The 13,374-nt window shown below is 42.9% G+C and overlaps 1 protein-coding gene across 1 annotated transcript in view; it reads left to right on the top strand.

Annotated features, from left to right (window-relative positions):
* The window catches only part of RSPRY1 (ring finger and SPRY domain containing 1), a 36,781-nt gene that overhangs the window by 871 nt on the left and 22,536 nt on the right, over positions 1–13,374 (top strand). Inside the window, exons 2-3 of the mRNA XM_059481692.1 lie at positions 8,923–9,101; positions 11,102–11,598. Of these exons, the coding sequence (XP_059337675.1) occupies positions 11,252–11,598 (347 nt within the window). The 5' untranslated portion in view covers positions 8,923–9,101; positions 11,102–11,251. The remainder of the gene's footprint in view (positions 1–8,922; positions 9,102–11,101; positions 11,599–13,374) is intronic.

Below are 13,374 nucleotides of genomic sequence, written 5' to 3'. Positions count from 1 at the left end.
GGCTCGCAATGTGAAAATGCTTCTGCACAGCAAGTTTTGCGTCTTTCCGGAGATGTGGAGGTGTGGAGCGGGCCACCAAATGCGCTCGTTTACCTGGATCTCTTGTTGTACATTCCTGGGGGTAGATTGGGCAGCGGCACCTTTGCTGCGGCTGCGGCAGCGCCTCGGCTCTGCTCTCCCACTTCAGTTCCTCTAAAGCAGGATTTTTTCACTGCTGGTATTATGCCCATATCGAGCATGAGTTTCTCTTTTAAGCCCTTTGATTCTGTCCTCCTGATCGCTGTTTCTGTCTCGCAGGCCTTCAGTGATCCCCTCTTTTTGGGAACTGCTTTTTTAATGTATTCTGCTGTATAGCAGTAGGTGCACTGTCCCTCCTAGGCACAATCTTAGTGTAGTCCCAGGAATGGCTGATAGTCACTTTACTTGTCACTTTGTTTCATTATTGCAACCTCTGATCCCTGAGCCCACAGTTCATTTTGGTGCTCAGCCAGTGTTACCAGTTTTTCTCACACAGTGAAACTTTGGTCCATGGAGGAGCACAGACATAAGAGCTGCCTTTTCTCTCCTAAATTAATTCAGCCTGCTCTGATTTCTGAATTCTGGTGTGTTTGGTAGGGCTTCTTTTTTTTTTTTTTTTTTTTCATTTTATGTCTGTGTCAGTGTTTGTTTTCTTCAATATAAGAGATTTTTTTTTTCGACTTAGCGCTAGCTTTGTCTCAGGATTTTAGGTTTTTTGTCTTGTATTGAATGCGTGTGTTTGTTTTGGTGTTGTTTTCTTTCCTCATGCTGGTCCTCAGCTCAGTTCTGCTAATTTTCTGTTACATCCATCATTGCTATGAGATTATTGTCACATGGAAATGTACATCCACTTGTTTACTGTGACTTTCCCTTGTTTTCTTCCTGGTATTAAAATTTTTGCTCTTTTCTTATTAAAATATACAGATTTTAAAACAGTGAGTGCTCTCATCACCTTTGAGCCACCTGAAATATTCCCTTGCATCTCATCTCCTCTTGGACTCCTGCATTTGATTGTGGATTTCCGGAGGACTCTGCATTCTCAAAACTTGTTGTATTATTTTAAGCGTCTGTGATGCTGTTAAATGTGTTTTTGTTTTGCATTTATCCAAATGCACAGAATTGATCTGTTCTTTGATCTAAATCTGGCCCATTCTTCTGTAAGCGCTTTTGCCTGTGTCTTTGTTCTCTGCCCAAGTCCACTCAGCAAAACAGGCCCTTTCTCCTCCTGGCACCCATTCCTCTGTCCCTCCCTTTAGGACATTGCTGTTATTGCTTTGTGCCCCAATCTCTGCTGTTTGTTCCTATTTATAGGTCTGCTTGAACAGATTGTGAATTTCCTGTGGTGTGTTCTTTTTCAGATGAGTGAAGCACAATTGTAGTTGTGTGATCGCTTCTTGTCTTTTCCCTTTTCATCCAGACATTCTCTTGAGGTTGCTGCTAAATGAAAGTTTTCAGTTTCCCCTGTCCATCACTTGAGCAGGAAGCTCCTCCAGGGTATTTTAGTGCTGTGTTTTGCATTCTGCACCACTCTTGTGATAACTCTTGCTGATGCTGATTGTTTATTAGCCTTGCCTTGGTTGTTTACCCACTCTTAGATTGCTGATAGAGCTAATCCAGCTTGTCCACACACCTCCCTTATCATCAGCTGTGATACCAGTGGTGTTTGCAAGGAGGTGGGCTTATTGGTTTCCCTGGGGTCTTTAACTTTCCTTTTTATTTACCTTCAGCCTCCTATACAGGAGTTTCACTGCAAAGCTTTGTGGTAGCCACTGTGTTATCTTACTGTGTGGCCTTGTAATTTGGTGATCACTCAGTGGCTCTCTTGTTCTCTCGCTGATACATTATTCTGTGCTTTTCTAAATGTTCTTTTTTTCTTCCTCTGAGCGGGACATGATGGTTTTCTGCACAGCCCTGCAGTGCTCTCCCTTGGTACATTATCAGTGTTTTCACATAGGAGGTCTTAGCTTGAAGTGCATTTCATTTGCTGTGAGTCTAATGGATAGGACTGAAATAGATCACTTGAAATGTTTTGGTTCCCTCCTGTAAAGTAAGACATTCCTCATATTCTGCCCTTCAGGTGCAATCAGAGTCAATTCTCCTCCAGCTTTTTGCTTGTTTGTTAAAATTGAGGAATAACAGGAAGATATTTATTAGTGTGAGCAGTAAGTTAGTGATAAAGGCAGTGATTTGTCATAGGACACTTGCTGGCCTGTAACTCCTTAGGTTTCTTCATTCAAATTTCCTTTGAATTCATTATCTGCCCTACCTGGCAATGTGCTGTGTTTGGAAATGTCCTCAGTTGCTCATGTAGTTATGTGCTGATATCCTCACAAAGTGGAGTAAGACTCACTGTGTGCTTTCCCTCTCAACCCAGAGGCAACAACTTAAAGTGCTTCAGCTTGTAGTAAAGTGAAGGCCAGCTAATGTCATGATATTTGTCCTGTTCTGCTCCATTATCAATATGTTGTGTTCAGCATTTCAAACTGGTTTTTGTGTTTTTTTCCCTCTATTGAACTTATGATTGCTCAGTAGACTTTGAATTTATTCATTGCTTTAAGCAGTGCAGATCTTACTCTGAGATTCCTTGTCTTTCAAGTATCTCATGTGCATTGTATTGCCTTGTGTCCTGACAAATATATTTAATTTTCCTGGTCTGTGTGTGGTAACTGTAAAGCTAGCATTGCAGGGCAGTGACTGTGCCAGCATGATCTTTATTTCCTTTTCTATTCTTCATTATATTGCTGAGGTCTAATAAAAGTCAAATGTTCACACATGACTCACGAGGCTGCGTGGCTGACCAATGCATCATGATCTCTCTTCAGGAGTGCTTGTAATTACCTGCCCTTGATCTGCCATTCCTGTGACCAGCCTTGTGCTCTGGGAGCACAGCTCTGCCATGGCAGCTCTGGGCTTTATCTATCCCTTTTCTTCCAGGGATACCTGGCAGTGCAAAGTCTGGGATGAGGGGCTGCTCCTTGGTTTTCAGTGCATGTTTATTAGGTGGAGTTCAGGGAGTTACCATGATCAGTAACAAGAAATCCACCTTTTTCCTAATAAATCTCTCCCCTCAGGGAAAGAGTGGCTTCTGAGCATATGAAACACAAGTGTCATTATCTTTCTCCCTTTCTAAGGCTTTTTTTTCACATAGAAAATGCCTCCCTTTTGCTCTAAGTATCTGAATATCTTGGTGTTGTGTTAGGTAGGAGAACGACGAGTATTGAAGACTTTTTGATCTGAACTGCTGGCATGGGTTTTTGGATTTCTGGCTTCAGTGCATGAGCACAAACTGATGCAATTACAGCTTGTATCATAGGTTAGGGGGCAGCTGGTGAGCTACAAGCCAGGAGGCTGCACCATTCACATTTATCTTATACCTTCCTGCAGACAGTGGGGCATGCTAGAAAGTCATACTGAAAAAAAGAAAACCCAGCAACCTGCTGATGCTCTTTTTTTTTTTTTTTTTCTCTAAAGGCAAAGCTGTCTGGCATGGATCAGGCTTAGAATTGTTCTCCCTGCTTTTAAAAACATTCAGCTAGTGGTGAGTCCAAGAATGGTGTGTGTTTGCACTCAATCTCTGGTTAATGTATCAGTCCTGAAATAAAAGATTTTAAAAAAAATTAACAATAGGTGAGTTATTCTCTCTCTAGAGCATTACCCCTTTGTAACATTCAGTGAAGTGGTGTTTACATGTAATTATCAAAACAATTTCTGAAATTCCTCAGAAAGTTATTTAGCAGAAGCCCCAGGTGGCTGAGACTTTGTGTTCCTGGTACTGTTACAGGATTTTGAAAGCCTCTTAAGTAGTTTTTGTGCTTTCTGCCTTTTTTGACTGAACTGAGTGCAGAGTCTTGTTTAAGCCATGGTCAGAGTGCCTTGTGGGGCACGTGCTCATCATCCTCCCACTTCCTAACCCACCTCCACATGGCCAGGCCAGCTCTCAGGCCTCTTCCCCCCCTTGGCCACAGCACATTGAGCAACTTCCTCTGGTTTTCTTGGTGCTGGAGGGGCCCTAAAACACTGTAAGGAAACAGCACAGCTCAGTGGTTGGAGCAGGACCCCTGTGAGACCTGGCAGGGACACTTGTTACACCTGGCTGGTGAATCCACAGCTGGCTCTCTCCTGGCAGGTTAGTGGCAGAGCAGAAAGGAAAGGTCCAGGGGGCAGAACCTGAAGAGACAGATGGGGAGAAATTAAGCTGAGTTCTTGTGTGAGTGGGTTTTTTGTTGTTTTAAGTGAGTTCTGTTGATGAAGTTCTGGAATGGCTGCCCAGGGAGGTGGTGGAGGCACCATCCCTGGATGTGTTTAAAAAAGCCTGGATGTGGCAGTGGGTCCCAGGGTTTAGTTGAGGTGTTGGAGCTAGGTTGGATTTGATCTTGAAGGTCTCTTCCAACTTATTGGCTCTGTGATCCCGTGAAATTGGTGAGATAAGGGGGTTCCAGTGACCTGCCCTGAGCTGTTTCAGGTTCTGAATTCTTGAGCTCTGGGAGTCCCAGGTCGTTCAGGAATTGTGCTTTCCAAGAGTGCTTCCCAGGCAGGTTTGCTAACCTAGTGACCTACATGTTGTGTTGGGCTCAAGTGACAGTCTCTGAGCAGCTGTCACTGTATCCACTCACAGCAGGAAAGGGAATTTGAAGGGCATTTCCTGCTCTGTCAGTACAGTCTTGAACTTTGTCTAGCAAAGAGCAGCCAGCTTTCCCTGGCTGGCAGGGAGACCACAAAGGTGGCTCTCAACTCTGCCCACTGAAAGATCAGGCCATCCTCTGATGCTGCTTTAATTGTCAAGACATGGAATTTTCTTCAGTCTTTTTCTAGACATTGTCTGCTCACCAAGGCATTGTCAGACAGCTGATAATGCAGGCTTCCTACTGAGGCATTGCTGAGTTTTTCAGCAATGTTATTGAAATTTTACACTGAAAACAGTTTGTGGACATGTGAATTTTGTGTTTGTAATAGCTTAGTCATGTCATGTAGCCGGGCTAAGTTCTGTGGTCTACAGCACAAGACTATTCTGCCTTCTACAGAGTAGTTCTGCACCCAATGTTCCTCTGAAAACAAGCCCAGCTCTGAGATAGGAGAAAGAAAAGCACTAAGATTAGTTTACACAAGAAACAGACAAACTCTGAGTTGCCACTCTTTTTAGCTCACTTACATAAAGCTGTTGGTTTGCTGACAAGAATCTGCCCCTGCTTCCAGCAGTCCCTCCCTGAAGCATCTTCCTGGTGCCCACAGTGTGATGACTTGGATGCTGTGCTAGCCCTAATTCCTGTTCCCAGGGCAGGGCTGGGCTGTGACTGAGCTGCTCAGTATCTTGACTTGTCCCTCAAAATGCTTTTGTGGTTTAGATTTTGCTCATGCACAATGTGCTTTAAATATTGCAAGGAGCTGATCTCCACGTGACTGAAGAGAACTCTTTCACTGGTTTTTGATACTGATATAGATAAAGCCTTATCCTTTCTGAAATGAACTGTTGTAAATTTTACTAGACAAAGCTTTAAAAAAAAGTCTTTTTGGGGGGGGATTTCTTTGCCATTCTGTACCTCTGCTTGGTATCCAAAGAGTCACCTTCCTTCTAGCATTGTCTATTCTGCAATTCTTATTTCTTGTGGATTTTTTGGGAGAGTTTTGGGCTTTTTTTTGGTAGTGTTTTTTATTTAATATTGAACCCTGATACCATGAATGCTTTTGTCAGAATTGTATTGTTGGTAACGCCTTTAACTTTCTGGGCAGCAAGGAAGATTAACTTGAATTAATTGAAAGAGTTATTTATAAGCTTCCAAATGAATGTCTGTGCCAAAACTTAACAGGGTATAGCTAATCAATTTTATTTCATGTGCTTGTATCCCTGCAGTTGATAGGATTAGTGTTCCTTGCCATCTACAGGGCATTATCTTTATCTCCCTGGCACTTGTGAAGCAGTGCATTCTCCTCTGCTCCTTGAGCAATGCTGAGCTTGTTCAGCTCTGCCAGGCCACGTCACCCTGCTGGAGGCACCTCTTGTTCAACTTCACTGGGCTGTCAGATACCACTATCTATTTAAAAGATCATTATCTCAGAAGTGCTTTCATCTGCCTCAAAGCAGAGCTTAAGCTCAGTCTCTGATAAGGGATTTAATGATCCAGCTGTAGCTTGGGGAGCTGAGAAGCAGGGAGTGTGATCGATAGCAGCCTTGGTTTAGACATGAAGCAAAGTTGAGGTTTTCTGTAGTACAAAGGACAGTTCCACCTAAATGACAGATGACATATGATGACCTCTGAGATGGGGAAACTCAAAAGGTGGTAAATGCTTCAGTTTCTCTTTCAGAAAGCAAGCTGAACAGTCTGATGCCTGGCATGTCCTGAGCACTAGTGTCTCTGTATCCAGAGGTAAGGGAAAAACTGCAGGGAGGAATCCCTGCCAGGCCTGCTCTGCTGATGCTCATTTAAGTGAGAAAGTGAAGTTCACTTTAAATCCATGCTGCAATTTTAGTGTTCCTGTACCAGCTTAAAAAAGGAGTTTAAAGGAAGTGAAAAGACAAAGTAGTGTGATGTGCAAGTGACTATAAAATCTGACTTTCACACTGAGTCTACAGAAAAAGAAACTCCTGTGGTGGTGGTTACTGTCTGCTTCTTTCTGCTTCACATCAAGTCAAACAAGAGATCAGATCCTCCAGCTCTGTGTGTGTGACAAAGATGAGTTACCTAGAGAAGGCATCAGGGTTAGAGCCCAGTTGTTTGTATAAACCTTGGGCAACCCTGGGATTTTCACTGATGAGCACTTGTGCAGGAGCTGGAAAGCTTTGAGATGTGATGAGTCTCCCTTTCTGTGAAACTGGTGTGCTCAAGGTCAGTCTGCTTTTGGTTTCAGGTGCTCTTGCCTCAGTAAGAAAGCAACCAGCTGTGGCAATGGCTTTGTGAAATGCTGCATGCCAGTAAAGGCTGCTTCCCATCAGGTTTTGACACTAGTCTTAACCCTCCAAGGTATTTTTAAAGAAAATAGAACTGAATTAGGGGTTTGCTTCAGATTACACAATGTGGTGGTTGGTTACCACATGCCAAAGCAGCAACAGCAGGGTATATATTTACCTGCTCCTCCTGAAGCCTGTGCTCCCCTGGCTGTGTGGAACCACTCTGGACACCCAGCACCTGCTGCTCTTCAGCTGCACAAGTCTCACAGGTGAGAGGTTGTATGTCAATGGGATCTCCTGAGAAAGTCTCCATTTCACATTCCAGTTGTATGTCATTTACTGGAAATTCTTGGTTTTCAGTACTATCCCCATTGTTTCAAAATTCTCCTTATTAAAAAAAGCTTGTTTTTCAAACAGGCTGCTTGTATCAAAGTTGATTATCTTGCAGCAGTTCATAGCTGTGTTTCCTTCTGGTTTGAACTTTCATCTGACAGGCATCACAAGCATTTCCATCTCTTCCTTTTTAAGAGCATCATTTCTTTGGAAAAGAAGTGCTGAGGAAATATTTCTAATTATTTTATCTTCTTAATAGGAAACTGCTGGCCAAAACTCTTACAGTTTTGCTTTTGAAAACTTGTCAGCTTTGCTGTGTGGTTTGTTGACTGAGCTCCTGTGTTACTCTGCTCAAGAGAGGAAATCGCTGATCTTACTCTTGTAGTGGTGGCAGAAACTGGAGAAGTTTTTTTGGTAGCTGAAACCTTCCCCATTTATGTGCACGAGGGTTTTTGTGTTTGCTTGGCAGTGCGCTCCATTTCATGAAAAGAAGAGGCATTTTCCATCATGAGGCAGTATTATGGTTGGCTGTAATTGAATATTTGAGGGGATGAATCACTGACTCTAGGGCTGCACATTGCACAGCAATGATCCCAGTGCCACTTGGAGCCAAGTGGGATAATCCAGGGAGGCCTCTCTGGGGCAGGCAGGTACAAATCCACTCCCACAGCATCCCTTCCAATGGATGATGGTTTTGTCTGCCCACTTGGACATCCAGCCACGGCAGGCTGGTCAGCCTGTGGAGCTCATAACTCCTTTGTGCTTCCATGCCTGTGCTTGAGCCTGCCAGGAGAGAGCTGCTCCCTGTGCTGGGATGGTCCCAGTGCCAGGGGAGGTGTGGGGGGCACTGCAGGCTGCAGCTGGCAGCTGCTGTTCTGCCATGCAGGGAAGGTGTCCTGCTCCAGCAGCATCTGCTCTGGGGGCTGTGTTGAGGGCAGGATGTGCTGGGGCAGCTGCTCAGTGAGTGTCCCACGGAGGAGGTGCTGGGCATTGGCATTTTGTGCTGTTTGGTGACAGCTGGAGCACCAGCTACTTCTTATGGAGTAAAAGCTTGTATTTTTATTAGTTTCCTTTGCACTTCAGAACCTTTCTTCCTGTATTCATGCTCTATCCAGACAAGCTGGTTTGTGAGCAGATCAGTAGCAATCTCTCCTACCTTGTGTTCCTCATTATTTAGCCTTTCAGTTTGTTTCAGGCTTGACAATGAGCTCCTTGTATGTGATGGTGAGCAAGAGCCAAGTGAATGCTGTCAAACCCAGCTCTTTACTAAATAAGGGGAGTTTATCCTGTCATTTCTCTCTTGCTGTTATCTAATCAGATTTTATAGTGTACTTTTATTTTCTGCTCTGTCTGGAGCAGATACTATTGCTTCTCTTCTTCCTCCTGTAGGGAGTAATTTGAGGTGAGGAGTTGGTCACTGCTCTGCACTTTGTGCTGTATAATCTGGAATACCAAGGCTGTAGAAACAAGTTGGGTTTTCTGTCTCTGTGTTTAGTCCTAAAGCTTTTAGATGAGAAACTGGGTTTTGAAGCCTTAAGAGAATTCCCTCTGTAAAGGCTGAAAATAAGGCTCTGTATAGCTGAAAATAAGTGTGGCTTGATGTCATGGCAGGTGTAGGGAGGAGGTGGAGTATGTCTACCTTAGATGCAGTTTCCAAGTGAATTCTCTTTTTTTCCATCTCTCCTCAGGGACTCCTCAGTGCAGTTCCTAGGAGTGAAAGCAGAGTCAGTCATGACTCAGTGCCCACCATAAAGGCTTACAGAGCACTGCCTTTTCCACAGAGACTTTGTGCTCTGGAGGAGAACAACCCACTTCTGCCACAGCACTTTGAGCTCCCCAGCCATTCCTGAACCAAGCAAACTTACAGGTGAGTTGATCATAATTACTTGGTTTTAATCATGCTTTAAGTTGGCAGCCAGAAAAACTTAGGCTTCAATAATCAGCTTTAATTTTGACATATGTCTGGTTTTGTTTCTTTAGGTTCTTACTCATTGTTAATCTCTAAAATACAGCTTTTCCATTCTTGTTTTGATGACAAGATAGATTCACTGTGTTAGCATTTCCATAAGTTACAGAAAACTTTATGCAGATTCTAAATCTGTAACAGTTTTAGATTTTAGCATTATCTTGCTAAAAAGCCCTTAAATGACCCAGATTCATAAATACATACATATTCCCTAGAAATACATGATTTGCATTTAACATAACTATTTCTTTTTAAAATCAAGAAAGTCACTTTAACCAGTTGTCAACTCAGACAATTCTGTTGGAGATTTTTGCAATCTGCCCTGCCACCTCTCATGTGTTTGTGACTTGCTGGCTGAGAAGATGCCAGCAGGATTGGCTCAGATGGAAGGACTCTGAGCCTGATGGCCAAACTGCTCAGGGCTAAAAGCAAGCATGATGTGATGCTGAAACCCTTTTGATGATTTGGGGTTTAGGAATTTCTTAACCAAGAAGTCAAGACCTTGTATTTTTTTTTCCTATTAATATCCCTTGGGGAATTGATTTTTTTTTTTCTTAGTTAGCTTCAATACTGAACATGTCACTGTGCTAAAAGATGATGTGCTTCACACTACAGAAGAGCGTGTGAGAGCTTGGTGGCAGTGCCTTTCCAGTGACAGCTGACATCCCAAGAGTTGCTCATATGACCAATGTTTGGCTTCCTGAATGTTGTTGAGATCTTGTCCCAAAGGGCAGCCAAGCAATTGCAGAGCTGCCAGTTGGCTCTCATGGCGGGGACCTTCCATATTTAAAAGGTGTCAGCTCTCTTTGACTTTCTTTTGAATTTAGGGTGCTACATGTCTGCTGTTAATGAGATTATTTAGTAATTGAAGAATAGTAATAACCTATTACGGGATATTCACCATAACTTCTAGTGTAAATGTTAAACTTGATTCTTGAAAGGATAAAAATTACTTACACACTTCAGGCATGTCAGAATAAGTAAGTAATGAAATTATATCTTTTGTAGGGTTTTATATTACCTGAGACTTTAAATAATATTCTATGGCTTGAAACATACCTTGTTGTGAAATGGGGCTTTGAATCCTTTTTCTCTTGCATTTTCAAGTTAATAATTGGGAGGGACTGACCTGTGCTATTGGGCCTGATGTGATCCAAACCATTTGAATGAGGAACAGAAGAATGATTGAATTAGTCTTTGTTCCCAAAAATGGGAGGTTGGTTTCGCACTAGATCCAAACAGGCACACAACACCCATTTCAAAATCCCAGTTAGATTTGTAAGGCATTAAAATGGTGTCTATAATTCCTCTTTAACTCAGTGTTGGTGCTTCTTTGGGTGAGAATGCAGGAGATGTAGGCATGTTCCAAAAATGTGTGTTTATGCACAGGTGAACCAAATGGTTCTCTATTAAATCTATTGTTTGTTGAGATAAACCATAACTCTAAGATTAGTTCTTTACAATTGTATCTGTTTTATAGTTTGGAAATGTTCCTGAATTGAAACGAGAACCTGAAGTGTACAGCTTTTATTAGGGTGGCATAGGCCATGTGTCTCTGTAATGGGCAAATAAACTGGTTCGTTGATACTCAGTATTTAAAGGATAGCAGTGTGGGACATTTACAGGCAAACTTGTTCCTCTGCATCCAAAAACCACCAAGGAGCTGGGAGGTAATAGGTAGTGTAGAAAGGAATGAAGTGTGGGTGAGAGCTCCTTACCAGGGGAACTTCCTCCTCCTCCTCTTCCTTCCTTTCCCTTTCCCCACAATAGACTTCAGGTGAAGCCTTGTGTTTCTGAGCTGCTTTATCCACCAGAACTGCTGGTGTTTACTGAAATAGGAATTCTTCTGCTGTTTTCTAGTAGTAGTAACACTGACTCTTGTTCTATGTTTGCTTTTTCAGACCTCCTTCTGGATGACCAATGTGTGTTTTAAGTGATTCTGTCAGCAGCTAAGTCTCCAACTTCCCACTCATTCCAGCTGGTAGCAGCGTTTAAGATGCAAAAAGATCGCAATCCGGGATCGCACAAACATTTCTCTTAAAACTTCCTAGATGATTGTAGTTGCTTGGGTTGTGTTCTATGCTAGCAGAAGCCTTTTCCAAGCTCTGCTGTTGACTCTAGAGCACCACCTTCCCCATTTCCTGGGAGCCTTGGGGGCTGGCAGCATGGGAAACTCGTGCGTTTGCCGTGACGACAGCGGGGCCGAGGACAACGGGAGCTCTCAGGGCAGACAGACAGAGCACAGCAGGACACACATCCCTGAGGCCAGGAGCCACCCAAGGGACCCTGTCCGTCCACCCAGGAGGGGTCGAGGGCCTCATGAACCAAGGAGGAAAAAACAGAATGTGGATGGGCTGGTGCTTGACACACTGGCTGTAATTCGGACGTTGGTAGATAAGTAAGTACCTCCTCAAGGAATAATTCAACATGAATGAAAATGTTCTTGTCTCCTCTCAAACTGTGGCTCCAGTCTCTCACCGATCTGCACCTGACCCTCCCTGGAGCAGCTGCGTGTTTCCATCTGGAGGCTTAGGAGAGGAGCACCTTTCCTAGGTAATAGAAGTAGCTCCTGAGTGCCCAGGTACAGACTCTTCCAGGAGCTGAGGAGCTTCCTCAGAATTCCTGATTTCTTACCTGGCACAGATACACAGTTTAGGAAGCAATAAATGCTCCAGAGGCTGGGAACTTCTGTCCTAAAAATTGGTTGTTGTGCAGTTTTCTGTTTTCAGGCTGGATTTTACTTCTTTGGAAATGGTGAAGCAAAACAGGGAGCTTTGATCTTAGCCTGGATAAACAGACTGAGGTTTTCTTTCCAGTTTTAAGTCTGACTACTTTTTAAAGATCACATGTTGTGACTGCCCAACTCACAATCCCAGTATTGCATTCCTGGCATGCTCAAAGCATCCATTAAGGGCGTGGGGGATATTTATGGGCTCATCCATTTTTTGGTCTTTATTTGGTTTTGGGTTGCTTTCTAAAAAGCTTTAAAAGGACCTTAAAATGATGGGTTAAGTTAGCTCAACACCTTTTGGGTTAGGTGCAGGCTAGGAATTGGGAAGACCAGAACTGAAGGAAAAGCACAATTCCAGCCTGAGAGCCTGACTCAGTGGTTTGAGTTTAAGGTGGATGAGACTCAAAATAAGTGAGCCTTGATTCATATGCCTGCATCAACTCTGGAATGTGCCTGCAGAGAAGGAGTTTGCCTTCCTGCTGTTAAAGGCTTTAAGTGGAAATATCAGGACTGATGTTTTTCATGGACATTTAAGTCTTAAGGTGTGTTTGGTTGGTTTTTTAACATATTTTATTTTGTGCTCTGTCTTCAAATCATGGCAAACATTTTTTATAGTCTCTGCCTAGTCTCACATGCCCTTTCCCTCAAGTTCAGCTCCTTAAGCTGTTTCACAACACTTCTGTGCACAGTCAATCCTGTTCCTGTGGGTCTTGCAATCAGTTTTGTAATCTTGTGAGCACTTGCCTATGCTACTGAGAGACAATAAGCATGGTTATTTCACTGCCCATGGAGTCCTGTTTCTGATCAGTTCCTGAAGCTACTGTATTTTTATGGGGGCTTTTATACAGACTACAGGAAAATGCACTGTGATAAGGAATGAATCATTGCTCTCCCTGGTTGCTGTTTGTTTGGTTTTTCTTGGGGTTAATTTTTTTCTTGTTACTGTTTTTGGTTTTATCAAATCTCAAAGTTCTGACCTAAAGCATATCTGACAACTGATTTTATTTTCTCTCCTATCTAGAGATAGATGCTTCCTAGAAGTCTAATTTCATAAACTCAGAAGGATAAGTTCTATATTTTGGGGCTTATATGAAAAGCTGCCTTGCAAATTAAGAAATTACCAAAATGGCTGTTTTGCTTCAAAATGAGGAAGGTGTGTCCTGGAGGGGATGTTAAAAATTAAGTGGTTAAAATGGCAAATCAATGGGACAGGATTGTCCTGTGCTCAGTGCCACTACTGTGAAAAGCTGCTACTCGTAACAAAATCAGAAATCTTCCAGTTAAAAATGTCATCCTTTTTTATTGTAGCCTTTACTTGTGCTTATGGTTGGGATTTTTGTTGGGTTTTTTTTCCCATTTCTTTGAATCTTTCTATTCTTTCTCCTGATGTAATTCTGGCTGCAAAACTTCACTTCTTTTTCCTTCTAGGCAGATTACTTTCCA

The sequence above is a fragment of the Ammospiza nelsoni genome, chromosome 13, assembly GCF_027579445.1.
Source record: "Ammospiza nelsoni isolate bAmmNel1 chromosome 13, bAmmNel1.pri, whole genome shotgun sequence".
NCBI lineage: Eukaryota > Metazoa > Chordata > Aves > Passeriformes > Passerellidae > Ammospiza > Ammospiza nelsoni.
Note: the sequence above shows the minus strand (reverse complement) of the source record. Positions and strands in the feature narration are given on the sequence as shown.